The sequence below is a fragment of the Anomaloglossus baeobatrachus genome, chromosome 3 (genome assembly GCF_048569485.1).
Source record: "Anomaloglossus baeobatrachus isolate aAnoBae1 chromosome 3, aAnoBae1.hap1, whole genome shotgun sequence".
NCBI classification, from domain to species: Eukaryota; Metazoa; Chordata; class Amphibia; order Anura; family Aromobatidae; genus Anomaloglossus; species Anomaloglossus baeobatrachus.
In genome coordinates this window covers 694,899,597-694,918,923 of record NC_134355.1, presented here as the reverse complement: position 1 = coordinate 694,918,923, position 19,327 = coordinate 694,899,597, and the positions used below count along the sequence as shown (strand labels likewise).

The following is a 19,327-nucleotide window of genomic DNA, read 5'->3' as shown; positions in this document are numbered from 1 at the left end:
AGAGCAGAGGGTCGGAAAGCCAGGAGGTCCCATCTGTACACAGGAGCAAGCAAAGCCGGAGTCAGGTGAGAGCAGAGGGTCGGAAAGCCAGGTGGTCCTGTCTGTACAGAGGAGCAAGCAAAGCCGGAGTCAGGTGAGAGCAGAGGTTCGGAAACTCAGGAGGTCACGTCAAGAGCCAAAAGGGAGCAAAGCCGTAGTCAGAGTACAAATCGGGGTCAGAAGCCGAGAGGACAGGTAAGTATAGAGGAGGGAGCAGGGAGGGGATAACAAGCAGAGAGCGGGTAGGGAGAAGTCAGACAAGACGGGACGGATGGAGGTCAGGGGAAAGAGTCCTCGGTAGCGGGACAGAACAAACACAAGGGAAACAGAAAGTGCACTGCAAGGCAGGAACTATTACCGGCGGCGTTCCGAGGGAAACGACTCCCAAGATAAACCAGCGTAACCCCCGAAACGAGGCCGGACAGAATAGGCTTTACCCAAATTACCTAACCCCCGGAGGATACCGACAGCAGGAAAACAAACACATACAGTGGCTCTACAGGAGCAGAGCCATGAGTGAGTCATGACAGGAGGGCTGTGAATACCAGCGAAACATTACACAGTGATACCAGCATTATATTTCCACACCAGTTTATTTGAAATAAAACAGAATAACACAGATGCAAGATTTGATCGATACTGCCAGGTCCTCGGCGCCGACCGACAGATGATAACGGGGTTCCGTGCATGGGTCTTGGCTTTCAACAGCCCTATAGAAGAGAGTTACCCCCTAATCTCCTGCATCTCATCCCTCATTTCATACAGATTGTAAAGGAAGCAGCCGAAACCTCTGCGTCCGTCTTCAGCGTGTTCAGATATGATGAGATGAGCAACAGCACCACAAAAAAACATAAAAAAAATGTGAAAAAATCAAATGATACATAAAAAATGAAAATTCATTAACTAACGCTCCTGACCGCACCACAGGCAGTGATCGGTCTGTAGGGATCACCGCAGCGCTCTCCACACCGCAAAATACCAACAAAGAATAAGTTACATGGATATTTTTGTGTAAACCTTATCGCGTCACCTTCTCTATTACCGGAGTGTACAATTATAGATATTCAATGATAGTGGTAGAGAGCAGGAGACGGGAACATTGCCTTCACCTCCAAATCCTCCTGGATGAAAAAAATCCTCATTAATGTCACCACATGATAGATTGCAAGCCAAGGATCTCCTATCATTAATCTATTGGATCACAGCCAGGGCACCTACTGGATTCCCTCAACTAAAACATCATAGGGGTATGTGCCCACAATGGGCCACGTTCATCATAAGGGTATGTGCCCACAATGGGCCCCATTCATCATAAGGGTATGTGCCCACAATGGGCCCCATTCATCATAAGGGTATGGGCCCCATTCATCACAAGGGTATGTGCCCACAATGGGCCCCATTCATCACAAGGGTATGTGCCCACAATGGGCCCCATTCATCACAAGGGTATGTGCCCACAATGGGCCCCATTCATCAAAAAGGTATGTGCCCACAATGGGCCCATTCATCAAAAATGTATGTGCCCACAATGGTCCCCATTCATCATAAGGGTATGTGCCCACAATGGGCCCCATTCATCATATGGGTATGGGCCCCATTCATCATAAGGGTATGTGCCCATAATGGGCCCCATTCATATAAGGGTATATGCCCACAATGGGCCCCATTCATCATAAGGGTATGGGCCCCATTCATCATAAGGGTATGTGCCCACAATGGGCCCCATTCATCATAAGGGTATGTGCCCACAATGGGCCCCATTCATCATAAGGGTATGGGCCCCATTCATCATAAGGGTATGTGCCCACAATGGGCCCCATTCATTATAAGGGTATGTGCCCACAATGGGCCCCATTCATCATAAGGGTATGTGCCCACAATGGCCCCATTCATCATAAGGGTATGGGCCCCAATCATCAAAAGGGTATGTGCCCACAATGGGCCTCATTCATCATAAGGGTATGTGCTCACTATGGGCCCTATTCATCATAAGGGTGTGTGCCCACAATGGGCCCCGTTCATCATAAGGGTATGTGCCAACAATCGGCCCCATTCATCATAAGGTTATGTGCTCACTATGGGCCCTATTCATCACAAGGGTATGTGCCCACAATGGGCCCCATTCATCACAAGGGTATGTGCCCACAATGGGCCCCATTCATCAAAAAGGTATGTGCCCACAATGGGCCCATTCATCAAAAATGTATGTGCCCACAATGGTCCCCATTCATCATAAGGGTATGTGCCCACAATGGGCCCCATTCATCATATGGGTATGGGCCCCATTCATCATAAGGGTATGTGCCTTCAATTGGCCCCGTTCATCATAAAGGTATGTGCCCAAAATGGGCCCCATTCATCATAGGAGTATGGGCCCCATTCATCATAAGGGTATGTGCACACAAAGGGTCCCATTTATCATTTACGGGGGGGGGGGGGGGGGCAGGTGTTATAGTCACTTTTCTTTTTTCAAGCCAAATTCATCAAAATGGCACTAGGGAGTCATGAATTTTGCACAAAGTCCAAAACGGTCTTATTTTCAGCATCTTTTTGGTCAAAAAGTTGCACATTTTGTAAAATGTCTCCCAAAAACATGCATTTTTTTTTTAACTGTTGCACATAAAATCTCTCCGGGTGATTTCTGCATTAGAGTTGCGCTAAATTTTGCGACTTTTTAAAGATGTTGCATTTCGTGAATCAAACAAAAACATCTGGAGAAAAACATAAAAATCAGAAACCTAAACAACAAAGGACAACTGAAAAAATAGAAGTTTCCGCTTGGATGTCGCTCGCTATTTTTTGGCATCGAAAAGATGTTATGGGCACATACCCCCGAGTCCAACCATGGATACTTTCTCCAAAACAATCACATTTTGTGACCTTCTCTAACACATGCTCCACTTTTTGTCGATATTCCACCTTCCCGATTAGAGATGAGCAAATAAATTCAAGTGGATATGAATTATTGAATTTTATAAAAATCCGCCCGTCGTTATTGTGACTATTAGCGGGTTGGAACTTTCCATTAGCGGATAATAATCACTCATCTCTAATCCCAACCCTCCCCCCTTCCGTCAGTCTGACCTGCTCTCCATCCACCGTAATACTCTTTCATATTTCCGTCTCCGGGGTCACACCAGCTCCGGTGACCATAAATATATTCTACATCAATAACAAATAAATAAGCAAGGAAAAAAACAAATCAACTTATCAACTTTCCAGAAAAACATAAGAAAACTTAAGAAAAAGTTTTAAAAAACAAAAGATTTAGTCAATCTTTAGCAAGTGGTCTACTTCCGTCAGGACATGAGGTCGGAGGATGGAGCAGATCCCATATGTTTACATGTCAGCTCAACACTAATGACCTATTCAGGACCACCTATTCTATCTCCAGAATCACCTATTTGATGCTCAGGACTATCTATTCTATTCCCAGAACCACCTATTCGATCCTCCAGCCCACCTATTTGATCCTGTGGACCACCTATTCCATCCCTGGACCACCTAATTCTATCCCCATGACCACCTATTCCATCCCCAAGACCAACTATCCTATCTCAAGAACCACCTATTCAATCATCTGGACCACCTATTTCATCCCTGGACTACCTATTTCATCTTCAGGACCACCTATCCCATCCTCAGAACCATCTATTTAATCCCCAAAACCACCTATTTGATCTCCAGGACCACCTATTCAATCTCCCAAACCACCTATTGCATCCCCAGGACCACCTATCCTATTCCCATGACCACCTGTTTGATCCCCAGGACCATCTATTCTATCCCCAGGACCACCTATTCGATCTCCAGGACTACTCATTCCATCCCCAGGACCACCTATTCGCCCACCTCCTCGATCCTCAGGACCAACCATGATGGCCAGATTTGCAATCATCTTTGCGGTATCATACATCCGTAAGACAGAAGTTGGAAGGTGCTAGTTCTTTCATAAAAACTTCACGTAAGTTAAGATTTTGCAAAAGGAACTTGAAAAAAGTGCATGAAAAATCTATTTTAAAAAAAGATTATACACATCTAAGTGCCGCTGAGCACCTACCGAATGTACAGCCATAAAGTTACAGGCAGAAAGTAATATAATACAAAACCAGAAGACAGCAGGAAACTCGGAGGACGGCAGAGGACAGGACAGGAGGTGAGTGACGGCGCTGTGAGGGGTCGCTTGTATCTGAATGATAGAGTCTTCTTCCAATGCTATTGGGCTCCAATGAGTGTGAACAGTCACGTTGTACCGGACTGATCATTATGGAGAATCATTAGTAAATGCGTTTGTCCGGGACTTTACTGTTGGAGTTCTTCAAAAAGAATAACGCGGACTTAAAAATGTAAAATAAATCCCTCCATCCCCGTGACGTCCTACAGAACTGAGCACCTTCACATGTAACCACTACAACGAGGCCAACGATTCACTTCTCCGGGCTGTGCAATGTACCGGACACCGGTGGACACCTGTATGTGAGGACGTAGCTACACTGGGATCTGCGCTTGAGTACGTGACTACTTACACAACTGCACGTGATATTTACAGGCAAGCAAGTCCTGGTGTCCCAGTTATTACAATGTATGGATCTTCTGATGTCCTGGTGTTATCATGTATCGGGATGCCTGACACAGATTGTACATGATATCACTGAGGGTAGGACCCCTGCATTATAAATTAATTTCCTGTTATGTCCTGGAGGATTTTCCCACTCCCATTGTACTGGGTCTACCCTGGTTGGTGAAGCATAATCCGGTAGTGGATTGGCAATCCAGGCAGACTGTGGAGTTCAGAAATTACTGTCTTGATAATTGCTTGAACACTTCTCTCTCTGTGGTCTCTACAGAGTCCTTACCTGCATTTTTGGCGCTTTTTGAGGATGTATTTCGAAGAGGGGGTGTCAGGATTTGCCTCTCCATCGTGTATACGACTGCCCCATTAATCTGCTTCCTGGAGCAAAACTACCCAAATCCAGACTGTATAATCTTTCTGGTCCAGAGAGACAAGCCATGAAGGATGACATTGCTGAGAGTCTGGAGAAGGGACATATCAGACCTTCCTCTTCGCTTGTGGCAGCAGAGTTCTTCGTTAAGAAGAAAGATGGGAGTCACCGCCCTTGTTTACATTTTAGGGAATTGATTCAAATTACCGTCCGAGACCCTTATCCTCTTCCTCTGATTCTGGATTTATTCAACCAGATTGTGGGAGCCAAGTGGTTCTCCAAGTTGGGCTTAAGCGGCCTACAAGCTGGTTAAAATCAGAGAAGTGGATGAATGGAAAATGACTCTCAATACACCTGAGGGGCATTTCACAAGTCTGGTCATGTCATTTGGCCTCACTAATGCCCCCTGCCGTTTTCCAGCATTTTGTGGAAAATAGTTTTGCCCATTTGGTGGACAGGATTGTGGTGGTTTATTTGGATGATATCTTGATCTACTCACCCGATATGGAGACACATCAGATACATATTAAACAGGTATTACACATCTTAAGAGATAAACTGTATGCCAAAGTAGAGAAGAGTGTTTTCACTGTCCAAGAGGTACAATTTTGGGGGTACCCGTTATTGGTTTCAGGTTTTCAGCTAGATACGGAGGTCCATGATACACTAAACTGGGATCGTGCAGAAAACCTTACGTTACAGCTCTTTCTAGGGTTTACCAATTCTTACCGGAAATGTATTCTGAATTATTTGGTAATTGTGAAACCTCTCACTGACATGACAAAAAAAAGAGGTCGGATTTCTCTATATGGTAGGTTTCCACCCAGCAGGCTTTTTTTCTATTTAAAAAGATGTTTTTCCGCAGCACCTACACTCATTCAGCCTGTTGTTTCACAGCCGCTTATTGTATAGGTTGATGCATTGGAGGTGGGGGTTGGGGCTGTGTTGTCACAAGGTCCATCTCCGGGAAAATGGCGTTCATGTTCTTTCTTTTCCAAGAAATAGTCTTTGGCTGAAACTATGATGTTGGCAATTAAGTTAGCTTTCGAGGAATGGCGTCATTGGTTGGAGGGGCAGTCCATTCCATTACCGTAATCACAGACCATATAAAAACCTGTCATACTTCGAGTCTGCCAAACGTCTCAATCCTACGCAGGTTAGATGGTTTTTGTTTTTTACCAGTTTTAATTTTACTGTCACTTACCATCCAGAGGTTAAAAACGTCAAGGCAGTTGCTTTATCCCGGAGCTTCCCTAGTGGTAGTGATCATGTGAACCCTGTACCCATTTTGCAGAAGGAGGTGGTTGCCTCAGCACTGTGCCTCCTAATTTGTGCCATAAAATAATTGGAGAACATTACAATGCCGTACTTAAACAGGGCTTTACACGCTGCGACATCGCTAATGCGGAGTCGTTGGGGTCACGGAATTTGTGATGCACATCCGGCCGCATTAGCGATGTTGCTGCATGTGACACCGATGAGCGATTCTGCATCGTTGCAAAAACGTGCAAAATCGCTCATCGGTAACATGGGTGTCCATTCTCGATTATCGTTACTGCAGCAGTAACGATGTAGTTCGTCGCTCCTGCGGCAGCACACATCGGTATGTGTGACGCCACAGGAACGAGGAACCTCTCCTTACCTGCCTCCCGGCCACAATGCGGAAGGAAGGAGGTGGGCGGGATGTTACGTCCCGCTCATCTCCGCCCCTCCGCTCCTATTGGGCGGCCGCTCTGTGACGTCGCACGGACCGCCCCCTTAGAAAGGAGGCGGTTCGCCGGTCACAGCGACGTCGCCGGGCAGGTATGTGTGACAGATCTGGGCGATGTTGTGCGGCACGGGCAGCGATTTGCCCGTGTCGCGCAACAGATGGGGGCGGGTACCCACACTAGCGATATCGGGACCGATATCGCAGTGTGTAAAGTAGCCTTAAGAGTTATCCAGGTAGTAAAGCCACCTCGGACCTCCTTTCTCATCGTTTTCTGGTGACCGGGGTTGCATCAGGATGTGGTTGACTATGCGTCTGCATGCAGTATTTTTGCATGATCCAAGGTAACACATACTTATCCATCAGGAACTCTTCTGCCATTGGCTATCCCTAGTAGACCATGGTCACTTTTATCCATGGATTTCATTACTTGCCTATCTTTGTCTGCAGTAAATACTGTGGCTTTAGTACTTGTGGATAGGTTCAGTAAAATGATGCATTTCATCGCGTTATTAGTACTTCCCAATGCCAAGAATCTGGGTCAGGTGTTCATCAATGAGATCTTGAAGCTTCACGGGGTTCCTTCCGATGTGGTCTTAAATTGGGGAACCCAGTTTGTTTCCAAATTTTAGGAATACATTTTATGCTACACTGGGGGTGCAGTTGTCCTTTTCTTCTGCCTTCCATCGTCAGTCGAATGGTCAGACGGAGTGCATAAATTAAACTTTGGAAACTTACCTTAGGTGTTTTGTCTCCGAAAACCAGGAGGATTGGGAATCTTACTATTGGCTGAATGTCCTATAATCATCTTCAGGAGTCTACGGGCAAGTTACCTTTCTTTGCATAAGGTTTACATTCACAATTTGGTATCTTTAATGGTAGGCGGCTTCGGGAGTTCCTGAGAAGGAGCGTTTTGCCTCCTCACTCTCTCCTGTATGGCAAGGGGTTCAGAGTAATTTGAAGCTGATGGGAGACAGATACAAATGTATGGCTGACAAGGAACTCTTACCAGTTCCGGACCTAAGTGTGAATAACTAGGTGTGGTTGTCTACCAGGAATATCAAGTTGATGGTTCTTTGCTGGAAGCTGGGACCTAGGTTTATTGGTCCCTATAAAGTAACTGCCATCATTAACCACTATTGTTTCGTCTGCAGTTACCTTAGGCTCTTAAGATTCACAATGTGTTCCACAGTTCTCTGCGCAAGAAGCATGTGGTACCCTTGGAGGCATCTCCCTCGCTGCCAGCCCCAGTCACGGTTGATGGTAATTTACAGTGTCAAATAGCAAACATTTGTTGAGTCTCATTTTCTGCATCATTTCCTTCAATAGTTGCTGCACTGGAGGGGTTATGGTCCAGAGGAAAGGGTGTGGGTCCCAGCATTGGCTGTGAAAGCCACAAGGTTGGATCGTTAATTTCATGATTCCCATCCAGCTTGATCTGGAGTGTCCGCAGACTACTCGAAGAAGGGGGAATACAGTCATGGGTGTGTCATGGTTGACAGATATTCCTGTGGTGTCCAGCTGTAGAAGGTCGCAGCGTTTGGCTACTGCTCCCCGACATTCTATTTTTCCTGCCGTGGTTTAAATGGTATCCTATGTATTTTCTCTTTTTGGAGTTAATCCTTTCCTTTTAGGACCCTGAGGATATCCTCACCTTTCAGCTGTCAATCATCATCACTTTCCTTTGTGTCCTAAAATACTCTCATTCAACCTTGGTCTTTGCTGGTGATAGAGCAATATTCCCATACAGGCCTTGGATGCACGCAGTCGGCTTGTATTCATCTGAAGAAACATTGTTTTTTGCTGCTCCCCTCCCTAAATCTTCTTGGACACAAGTTAATCGTCCGCTTCCCCCTATTTGTGCTCCGTGTGTCTTCTTCAGTGCTTAGTAGGGTTGACTAAGCACTCATCCCATCCGTTCCTTACCTAGGGCCCAATTCAGGGTCAGCTAGGGCCATGTATCCTGCTTGGCGCAATGGTGTGTAACCTATCTAGGATGGTCAGGGAAGCCAGCGGCCAGTGGAACGTTTGGTCAGGGGTCACCATCTCCCCCTTCCCTACTCAGGGTTTCCCTTCCCTATCACTGTATGCGTAGTACTTCCACAAACCTAGAGTGACAATGGGTTTCCTGTGGTCCTGCTGTAATCATGTGTGAGTTTCCTGGTGTCCGAGTGTTATAATGGATGGGTCTCCTGGTGTCCTGCTGTTATAATGTATAGGTCTCCAGGTATTATCATGTATGGGTCTCCTAGTGTCCCAGTATTATCATGTATGGGTTTCCTGATGTCCTATTGTTATCATGTATAGGTCTCCTGGTGTCCCGATTTTATCATGTATAGGTCTCTTAGTTTCTTGATATTATCATGTATGGGTCTCCTGGTGTCCCAATGTTATCATGTATGGGTCTTCTGATGTCCTGCTGTTATCATGTATGAGTCTCCTGGTGTCCCGGTGTTATCATGTATGGGTCTCCTGGTGTCCCGGTGTTATCATGTATGGGTCTCCTGGTGTCCTAGATTTATGTATAGGTCTCCTGGTGTTATCATGTATGGGTCTCCTGTTGTCCCAGTGTTATCTATAGGTCTCCCGGTGTTATGTATAGGTCTTCTGGTGTCCCGGTGCTATGTATAGGTCTCCTGGTGTCCTGGTGTTATCATGTATGGGTCTCCTGGTGTCCCGGTGTTATCATGTATGTATCTTCTAGTGTCCCGGTGTTATGTATGGGTCTCCTGGTGTCCCGATGTTCTCATGTATGGGCCTCCTGGTGTCCCGGTGTTATGTATGGGTCTCCTGGTGTCCCGGTGTTATTATGTATGGGTCTCCTGGTGTCCCGATGTTCTCATGTATGGGCCTCCTGGTGTCCCGGTGTTATGTATGGGTCTCCTGGTGTCCCGGTGTTATGTATGGGCCTCCTGGTGTCCCGATGTTATCCTGTATCAGCCTCCTGGTATCACCATCTTCTGTTGCCTGGTGTAATGTACGGGTGTACAGATGTACCGCTATACAGCTGTTCTCATGTATGGATGTTACACTATGCCGGAGTTCTTTGCCGTGGTATCCCGTACATTGCACAGCCTGTGACTAATAACCATCAATTAAAAATATACATCAGACGTCACTTATCGAGCGCTCACGCTGAGCTCCAGCTGATAAAGGTCTCGTCGTCTGTTAAGCTGGTGTCACACACAGCGACAACGACGTCGCTGCTATGTCACCATTTTCTGTGACGTTGCAGCGACGTCCCGTCGCTGTCGCTGTGTGTGACATCCAGCAACGACCTGGCCCCTGCTGTGAGGTCGCCGGTCGTTGCTGAATGTCCAGCTTCATTTTTTGGTCGTCACTCTCCCGCTGTGACACACACATCGCTGTGTGTGACAGCGAGAGAGCGACGAAATGAAGCGATCAGGAGCCGGCACTGGTAGCTGCGGTAAGCTGTAACCAGCGTAAACATCGGGTAACCAAGGGAAGACCTTTCCCTAGTTACCCAATGTTTACGCTGGTTACCAGCCTCCGCTCTTGCTGCCAGCGCCGGCTCCTGCACTGTGACATGTGGCTGCAGTATGCATCGGGTAATTAACCCGATGTATACTGTAGCAAAGAGAGCAAGGAGCCAGCGCTAAGCAGTGCGCGCGGCTCCCTGCTCTCTGCACTGTGACATGTAGCTGCAGCACACATCGGGTTAATTAACCCGATGTGTACTGTACCTAGGAGAGCAAGGAGCCAGCGCTAAGCGCGGCTCCCTGCTCTCTGCACATGTAACACAGCGACGTTATGATCGCTGCTTCTGCTGTGTTTGACAGCTAAGCAGCGATCATAACAGCGACTTACAAGGTCGCTGTTACGTCACCGAAAATGGTGACGTAACAGCGACGTCGTTGTCGCTGTCGTTTAGTGTGAACCCAGCTTAAAACCGCACAAGTCTGATATCTCAACCAATATCTACGTGACAGGAAAAAAGTGATTATCACGGGACAACCCCTTTAAGTCTTATCTACAGTTTGTCATTATCTCTGCTCAGTGACCACTATCTCTAAACATGTAACAGAAATAGTGTCAGTAAATTCTTCCTCCTGTACTGCCTCGCCAAGCTGCACAGACTTGCTTTTGACTCGCCCCCTACCCCCCAATAAGGCAACAGTAAGAATGAAAACATTGTGCAAGTCCTGCAGCTTCAGGATAACACAAAACAAGCAAGATAAGGGTGCAAAAACAAAACACGAGGTTCTCCGGATTACAAGGAAAAGTACCAGAGACAAGCAGACAAGCAAAAGATGGAAAGCCAGACCTAGATCCACAGGAGAGTTGTCAGACCTAGACCAAGTTCACATGAGGGTCACCAGACCTGGACCAACTCCATGCACAAGCCACCAAATCTAGAACAAATCCATGTGAGAGCCGCCGGACCTAGACCAAAGCTGCGTGAGATTCAGCAGACCTAGACCAAGATTACCTAAGAGTCATCAAACCTGGACCAAGTCCATACGAGAGCCGCCAACCTTAGATCAAGTCCACACGAGAGGCACCAAACCTAGACCAAGTCTGCGTGAGAGTTGCCAGACCTAGACCAAGTTTGTGAGAGATCCACCAGACCTGGACCAAGCCCATGCGAGAACCAGCAGACCTGGGCCAAATCTGCGTGAGAGCCACCAGACCTAGACCAAGTCCATGTGAGAGAAGCTAGATCTAGACCAAGTCTGCGCGAGACCCAACAGAGCTAGATCAAGTACACTTGATAGACACCAGACTTGAATCAACTCTATGTGAGAGCCACTAGACCTTGACCAAGTCCAGGCAAGAGCAGCCAGATCTGGACAAAGTCCACATGAGAGGCACCAGACCTGGACCATGTCCACTTGAGAGGCGCCAGACCTAGACCAAGTCCAAATCTTGAGCTCTTCGATAAATTTACTCCAGCAGTTTAACTATCGATCTTGTTTGAGTCTCCGGGTGGTTGTAATGTGGACATCAAGGTTGATTATAGCAGTCATTTGTAGAAGGTGCAGAACAATGTTCTCAGTCATTTCCTCAGACATCCGGATGAAGATTTCTCATTACTTCTAAAACTTTCCAAAATATTTAAAAGAAAAAAAATTAAAAAAAAGACAGTCGAATAAAATATACCATTCCATGAAAGAAAAAGACAGAAGGTGCGAAAATGTAAGAGGAAGACAAGTCTAGAGGTAAAAAACACAACAATCAAACATCGTGGGGGGCACCCAAGTGGTCAGGTCGAAAAGGTGGGGATTACAAAGACGTATGGTATCAGCTATGTGTCTGCCCGCAGATGGAGAGTCTCCTGATGAATGAAGTGCTAAATCCATGCCCTAGAAGACATCCGCTCCCGCGCCCCAGCGACACTATTCACATTTCGAGGTTGGTGGCCCTCAGCATAATCGACCAGTCTGGCTATTAATTGAAGGGATTGATGATGGTTCACAAGCACGTGTGCTGAGGCTCCAACCAAACAGGTTCAGTCTCCAGAAAAATGGCTGATGGGGAAACGGGCAACGAGGAGCGATATTATATTACAAAGCGGCAAGAACAAGGAAGAGCAGGGGATGTGGTTAATATTCATCCTGATCCTCAGCTTGAAGCTCTTCATTCTCATCATCCTCTGGAGGAGCAAATCCCTCCTGTAATGAAACCAAAGATAAGGTTAATAGTCTCCTGATGGCCAAAATTCAACCAAAATGTGGAGGAATTTATCCTCCAAACTGTACGTGACCAATGGAAATGATTGCATAGAAATACATGGCTGCATCTTCCCATCAGTGCCACATGATGGTGCTCCCTGGATCCTGGCCAAGGACACACAACGGTGCTCCCTGGATCCTGGCCAAGGACACACAACGGTGCTCCCTGGATCTAGGCCAAGGACACACAATGGTGTTCCCAGCGTCCAGGCCAAGGACACACAATGGTGCTCCCTGGATCCAGGCCAAGGACACACAACGGTGTTCCCAGCGTCCAGGCCAAGGACACACAACGGTGTTCCCAGCGTCCAGGCCAAGGACACACAACGGTGTTCCCAGCGTCCAGGCCAAGGACACACAACGGTGTTCCCAGCGTCCAGGCCAAGGACACACAACGGTGTTCCCAGCGTCCAGGCCAAGGACACACAACGGTGTTCCTAGCGTCCAGGCCAAGGACACACAACGGTGTTCCCAGCATCCAGGCCAAGGACACACAACGGTGTTCCCCGCATCCAAGGCAAGGACGCACAACGGTGTTCCCAGCGTCCAGGGCAAGGACACACAACGGTGCTCCCTGGATCCTGGCCAAGGACACACAACGGTGCTCTCTGGATCCTGGCCAAGGACACACAACGGTGCTCCCTGGATCCTGGCCGAGGACACACAATGGTGCTCCCTGGATCCTGGCCAAGGACACACAATAGTGCTGCCAGCCTCCAGGCCAAGGACACGCAACGGTGCTCCCTGGATCCAGGCCAAGGACACACAACGGTGTTCCCAGCGTCCAGGCCAAGGACACACAACGGTGTTCCCAGCGTCCAGGACAAGGACACGCAATGGGGCTCCCTGGATCCACGCCAAGGACACACAACGGTGCTCCCAGCGTCCAGACCAAGGACACACAACGGTGTTCCCAGCGTCCAGGCCAAGGACACGCAACGGTGTTCCCAGCATCCAGGCCAAGGACACACAACGGTGTTCCCAGCGTCCAGGCCAAGGACACACAACGGTGTTCCCAGCGTCCAGGCCAAGGACACACAACGATGTTCCCAGCGTCCAGGCCAAGGACACACAACGGTGTTCCAGGCGTCCAGGCCAAGGACACACAACGGTGTTCCCAGCGTCCAAGCCAAGGACACACAACGGTGTTCCCAGCGTCCAGGCCAAGGACACACAACGGTGTTCCCAGCATCCAGGCCAAGGGGACACAACGGTGTTCCCAGCGTCCAGGGCAAGGACACACAACGGTGTTCCCAGTGTCCAGGGCAAGGACACACAAAGGTGCTCCCTGGATCCTGGCCAAGGACACACAACGGTCCTCTCTGGATCCTGGCCAAGGACACACAATGGTGCTCCCTGGATCCAGGCCAAGGACACACAATGGTGCTCCCTGGATCCAGGCCAAGGACACACTACGGTGCTCCCTGGATCCAGGCCAAGGACACACAACGGTGCTCCCTGGATCCTGGCCGAGGACACACAACGGTGCTCCCTAGATCCAGGCCAAGGACACACAACGGTGCTCCCTGGATCCAGGCCAAGGACACACAATGGTGCTCCCTGGATCCAGGCCAAGGACACACAATGATACTCCCTGGATCCACGCCAAGGACACACACTGGTGCTCCCTGGATCCAGGCCAAGGATACACAATGGGGCTGCCAGCGTCCAGGCCAAGGACACACAAAGGTGCTCCCTGGATCCTGGCCAAGGACACACAACGGTCCTCTCTGGATCCTGGCCAAGGACACACAATGGTGCTCCCTGGATCCTGGCCAAGGACACACAACGGTGCTCTCTGGATCCTGGCCAAGGACACACAACGGTGCTCCCTGGATCCTGGCCGAGGACACACAATGGTGCTCCCTGGATCCTGGCCAAGGACACACAATGGTGCTGCCAGCCTCCAGGCCAAGGACACGCAACGGTGCTCCCTGGATCCAGGCCAAGGACACACAACGGTGTTCCCAGCGTCCAGGCCAAGGACACGCAATGGGGCTCCCTGGATCCACGCCAAGGACACACAACGGTGCTCCCAGCGTCCAGACCAAGGACACACAACGGTGTTCCCAGCGTCCAGGCCAAGGACACGCAACGGTGTTCCCAGCATCCAGGCCAAGGACACACAACAGTGTTCCCAGCGTCCAGGCCAAGGACACACAACAGTGTTCCCAGCTTCCAGGCCAAGGACACACAACGGTGTTCCCAGCGTCCAGGCCAAGGACACACAACGGTGTTCCCAGCGTCCAGGCCAAGGACACACAACGATGTTCCCAGCGTCCAGGCCAAGGACACACAACGGTGTTCCAGGCGTCCAGGCCAAGGACACACAACGGTGTTCCCAGCGTCCAAGCCAAGGACACACAACGGTGTTCCCAGCGTCCAGGCCAAGGACACACAACGGTGTTCCCAGCATCCAGGCCAAGGGGACACAACGGTGTTCCCAGCGTCCAGGGCAAGGACACACAACGGTGTTCCCAGTGTCCAGGGCAAGGACACACAAAGGTGCTACCTGGATCCTGGCCAAGGACACACAACGGTCCTCTCTGGATCCTGGCCAAGGACACACAATGGTGCTCCCTGGATCCAGGCCAAGGACACACAATGGTGCTCCCTGGATCCAGGCCAAGGACACACTACGGTGCTCCCTGGATCCAGGCCAAGGACACACAACGGTGCTCCCTGGATCCTGGCCGAGGACACACAACGGTGCTCCCTAGATCCAGGCCAAGGACACACAACGGTGCTCCCTGGATCCAGGCCAAGGACACACAATGGTGCTCCCTGGATCCAGGCCAAGGACACACAATGATACTCCCTGGATCCAGGCCAAGGACACACACTGGTGCTCCCTGGATCCAGGCCAAGGACACACAATGGGGCTGCCAGCGTCCAGGCCAAGGACACACAAAGGTGCTCCCTGGATCCTGGCCAAGGACACACAACGGTCCTCTCTGGATCCTGGCCAAGGACACACAATGGTGCTTCCTGGATCCAGGCCAAGGACACACAATGGTGCTCCCTGGATCCAGGCCAAGGACACACTACGGTGCTCCCTGGATCCAGGCCAAGGACACACAACGGTGCTCCCTGGATCCTGGCCGAGGACACACAACGGTGCTCCCTGGATCCAGGCCAAGGACACACAACGGTGCTCCCTGGATCCAGGCCAAGGACACACAATGGTGCTCCCTGGATCCAGGCCAAGGAAACACAATGATACTCCCTGGATCCAGGCCAAGGACACACACTGGTACTCCCTGGATCCAGGCCAAGGACACACAATGGGGCTGCCAGCGTCCAGGCCAAGGACACACAACGGTGCTCCCTGGATCCTGGCCAAGGACACACAATGGTGCTCCCTGGATCCAGGCCGAGGACACACAACGGTGCTCCCTGGATCCAGGCCAAGGACACACAATGGTGCTCCCTGGATCCAGGCCGAGGACACACAACGGTGCTCCCTGGATCCTGGCCAAGGACACACAATGGTGCTCCCTGGATCTAGGCCGAGGACACACAACGGTGTTCCCAGCGTCCAGGCCAAGGACACACAACGGTGTTCCCAGCGTCCAGGCCAAGGACACTCAATGGGGCTCCCTGGATCCAGGCCAAGGACACACAACAGTGCTCCCAGCGTCCAGGCCAAGGACACACAACGGTGTTCCCAGCGTCCAGGCCAAGGACACGCAATGGGGCTCCCTGGATCCAGGCCAAGGACACGCAACGGGGCTCCGTGGCTCGAGGCCAAAAGACACACAATGGTGCTCCCTGGATCCAGGCCAAGGATACACAACGCTGCTCCCAGCGTCCAGGCCAAGGACACGCAACGGTGTTCCCAGCGTCCAGGTCAAGGACACCTTTCTGGGCATTTTTATTTACCGTAATTTTCGTTTTATAAGACACACTGTATTATAAGATGCAGGCCAAATTTAGAGGAGAAAATAGTAAAAAATTATTTTTAATATTAAAGTGAGGGTCCGTCTTATAATCCTGGTGTGTCTTATAATATCTAACCAGGGGGGAGCGACGGTGGTGGAGCAGCTCAGGAGGGTCACAGGAGGCAGGGTCAATGATGCTGCGGGCTCAAAGGAGAAGTAGCGCGGCTCAGGAGGGTCAGTGGACGGAGGGTCGGTGATACTACGGGCTCAGTGGTGTCACGGCAGCAGGCGCCACTGATCTGCCGGTAGGCTGTGGGCCCCATTGATCTGCCGGTAGGCTGCGGGCTCCATTGATCTGCCGGTAGGCTGTGGGCCCCATTGATCTGCCGGTAGGCTGCGGGCTCCATTGATCTGCAGGTAGGCTGCGGGCTCAATTACTGCCAGCAGTTGATTTGATGGAGTTCTTCGGAGTGAAGAAAATGGCTGCGGAGGCGGTGCGTGCACAGATTGGCCTTTGCGGCCATTTCCCTGAAGTCCATCGCGTACCACCCACAGTTCAATAGAGCCCGTAAACTGCCGGCAGATCAATGGTGCCGGCCGCCGCGACACCCCTGAGCCTCTGTCCCGTGACCCTCCTGAAGTGCTCTACTGCAGTAACACCCCCTCCTCTGAGCCCTCACTATCGCCGACCCTCAATTTTGTGATCCCGATCCACCACACCAAGCCATATCCGGATTTGGGGGGGGGGGGGGGAGAGTATGTCTTATAATCCGGAAAACACGGTATTTTTATGTATGCTTGAGGACTAAAAATAACGTTTGCACTTTTTGGCTTTTATAGGCTCTGTTTCCTGCGCATTGCTGGCTGTAGGACGAGGTAAGTGATAATCCATCAGTGAGCTCCTTTACAGGTAAGGTTATAGCTGTGTTATCTGTTTTTCTCCTGAACTCCATGTACTACATCATGGGAGGGCTGAACGTTGAAATGATCATAAATCAGCTGAGAGGAGCTCGGAAAGCGACAGGTAAAAGCAGTAAAACCGTGCCATCAGAATGAGCTTACTGACAGGCTCTCAGCTAACTCATTCTGCCACTGAAAATGTGCACGGAAGTAAAGAGTCGGTGTTTAGCCCAAAATGCATTCATTCATGTTAAATATAGAAAGAAAGAAAAAAAAAAAAGAGGATTTTTTGACACCATAAAAACACTTTCTCGTAGTTTTCATTGGGGGACACAGAAACCATGGAGTGACGTCTGCTGCCACCTGGAGGCATACACTAATAATACGGCTGCAAAAAAAAAAAAGGTTCCTTGACACCTTGACCACCGTCACCGGCACTCAGAAAAGTGAGAAAGGAGAAAAAAAAGGACAAAAAGGAGAGAATAACGACCTGAGACGAAAAAAAAACATAAATCCACGCCTGAACGGACAACCAAGGGAGGATACGGTGACCCTAAGAGAAGGCTACAAGAAGGAGACTACAGTGCATCCCAAGAATCCCCTTTTCTCGGAGGCTTCATTGGAGGACACAAACCATGAGATGTCCTAAATCCCTTCCTGAGGTGGTGAATTATAATAATAATAATGGAAGACAAAACCACCCGAGCAACTACCGCTTGCAGAATCTTCCTGCCGCTGATGCAAAAGTATAAATCTACACAAAATATGGATGGATGACCAAGAAGCAGCCCTACAGAGATGCGAAACAGATGCTGGTGACGTCCAGGAGGCTCCCCCAGCGCCATTAGAGTGAGCCGTAACCTGAAACAGGGCACACGGGCATTAGCCTCATAGGCTTCCAGACTGGCAGATCGAATCCAGTAAGCGGGGGTCACCTTCGAGGCAGGTAGACCTCTGTGTGGGTTTCCTGAGGCGTCCGAAAGTCTTAATGGAGCTGTGAGTAAGAACCAGCACCTCATGACCCTGATCACATCAAGACAGAGCAAAGATCTCTAACAGGGATGAGAGGGATGAAACTGAAGGAAAGGAGGGAAGGCTAATGTCCTCACTACTAATGTGGAAAGCAGAAACCACCTCAGGGAGGAAGAAAAAAAGTACCGGCCGCAACACCACTCTGTGTAAGTGAAGCACATGAGATGGAAAGTGACAAGAGATGGCTGCCAACTCGGAAACACGTCTAATGGAAATAATTGCTATAAAGAAAACCATCTTATAGGAAAGTCGGAGCAGTGACATGTCCCTGATCGGCTCAAAAGGGTGTCCAGAACCAGAGTGAGATCTCATGGATCCAGGGGTGGCAATATGGCAGTATTGAGTGCGTCACGTCCTTGAGAAAACTTTTGACCGAAGCCTTAGGAGTCAGATCTCTCTGGAACAGGGTAACCAAGGCCGAAATCTGGCCCTTTAGGGAACTAAGGACCAATTTTGACACTAGGCTGTACTGCAAAAAGGAGAGAAGTACCAGAAGGGACAAAGACATAGGAGCAAAGTTGTTAAAATTCACACTAACGTAAAAAGGTCTTCCACTTGATACATAACATGGAGGGCTGTCATACATTAATCATGGTCCTGGTAACTCAGTGCCTGGTGTCTTCAGGACACAGTGGACTTCGGCCTATTGAATCCTCCCAAAGCAAGACAGGGTGTTCTAGACAGTCTGAAGGCTCTCCAGGCTCCAGAGTAGTGACGAGCCTTAATGAGAATGTCGTCCAGGTAGGGAATAACGATGACATACCTGGTATGAAGAAAAGTCATGACTGGGGTCAAGGCCTTCATGAATACCCTAGGTGCCGTGGTGAGGCCGAAGAACAAAAGAGCCACAAATTAAAAACGATCCTGACTGATAGAAAAGTGGAGAAACCTTTGATGAGCTGGTCAGAGGGGGATAAGGAGGTAGACATCCCAAATATCCACTGAGTACAGAAATTTCTTGGGTTACATGGAGGCTATGGAGCAAACAGATTCCATCCTGAAGTGACGCAGACAGACTATCTTGTTTAATAACCTTAGGTTCAGAATGGACCAAACCTAGCCATCCTTCTAGGGTATGATAAATAGCTATGAGTAAAAACCTCTAAAGTGCTCCCATGGTGAGACTGGTAC

General features: G+C 49.5%; 1 protein-coding gene across 6 annotated transcripts in view; it reads right to left on the bottom strand.

The window, feature by feature from the left end:
- Positions 1–613: 613 nt before the first annotated feature.
- Positions 614–19,327, bottom strand: part of MAPRE3 (microtubule associated protein RP/EB family member 3) — a 191,921-nt gene continuing 173,207 nt past the window's right edge. For all 6 annotated transcript variants that reach the window (XM_075341337.1, XM_075341339.1, XM_075341341.1 and 3 more), the window contains one exon: positions 614–12,323. In XM_075341337.1, coding sequence (XP_075197452.1) covers positions 12,255–12,323 — 69 coding nt within the window. In that variant the 3' untranslated portion in view covers positions 614–12,254. The remainder of the gene's footprint in view (positions 12,324–19,327) is intronic.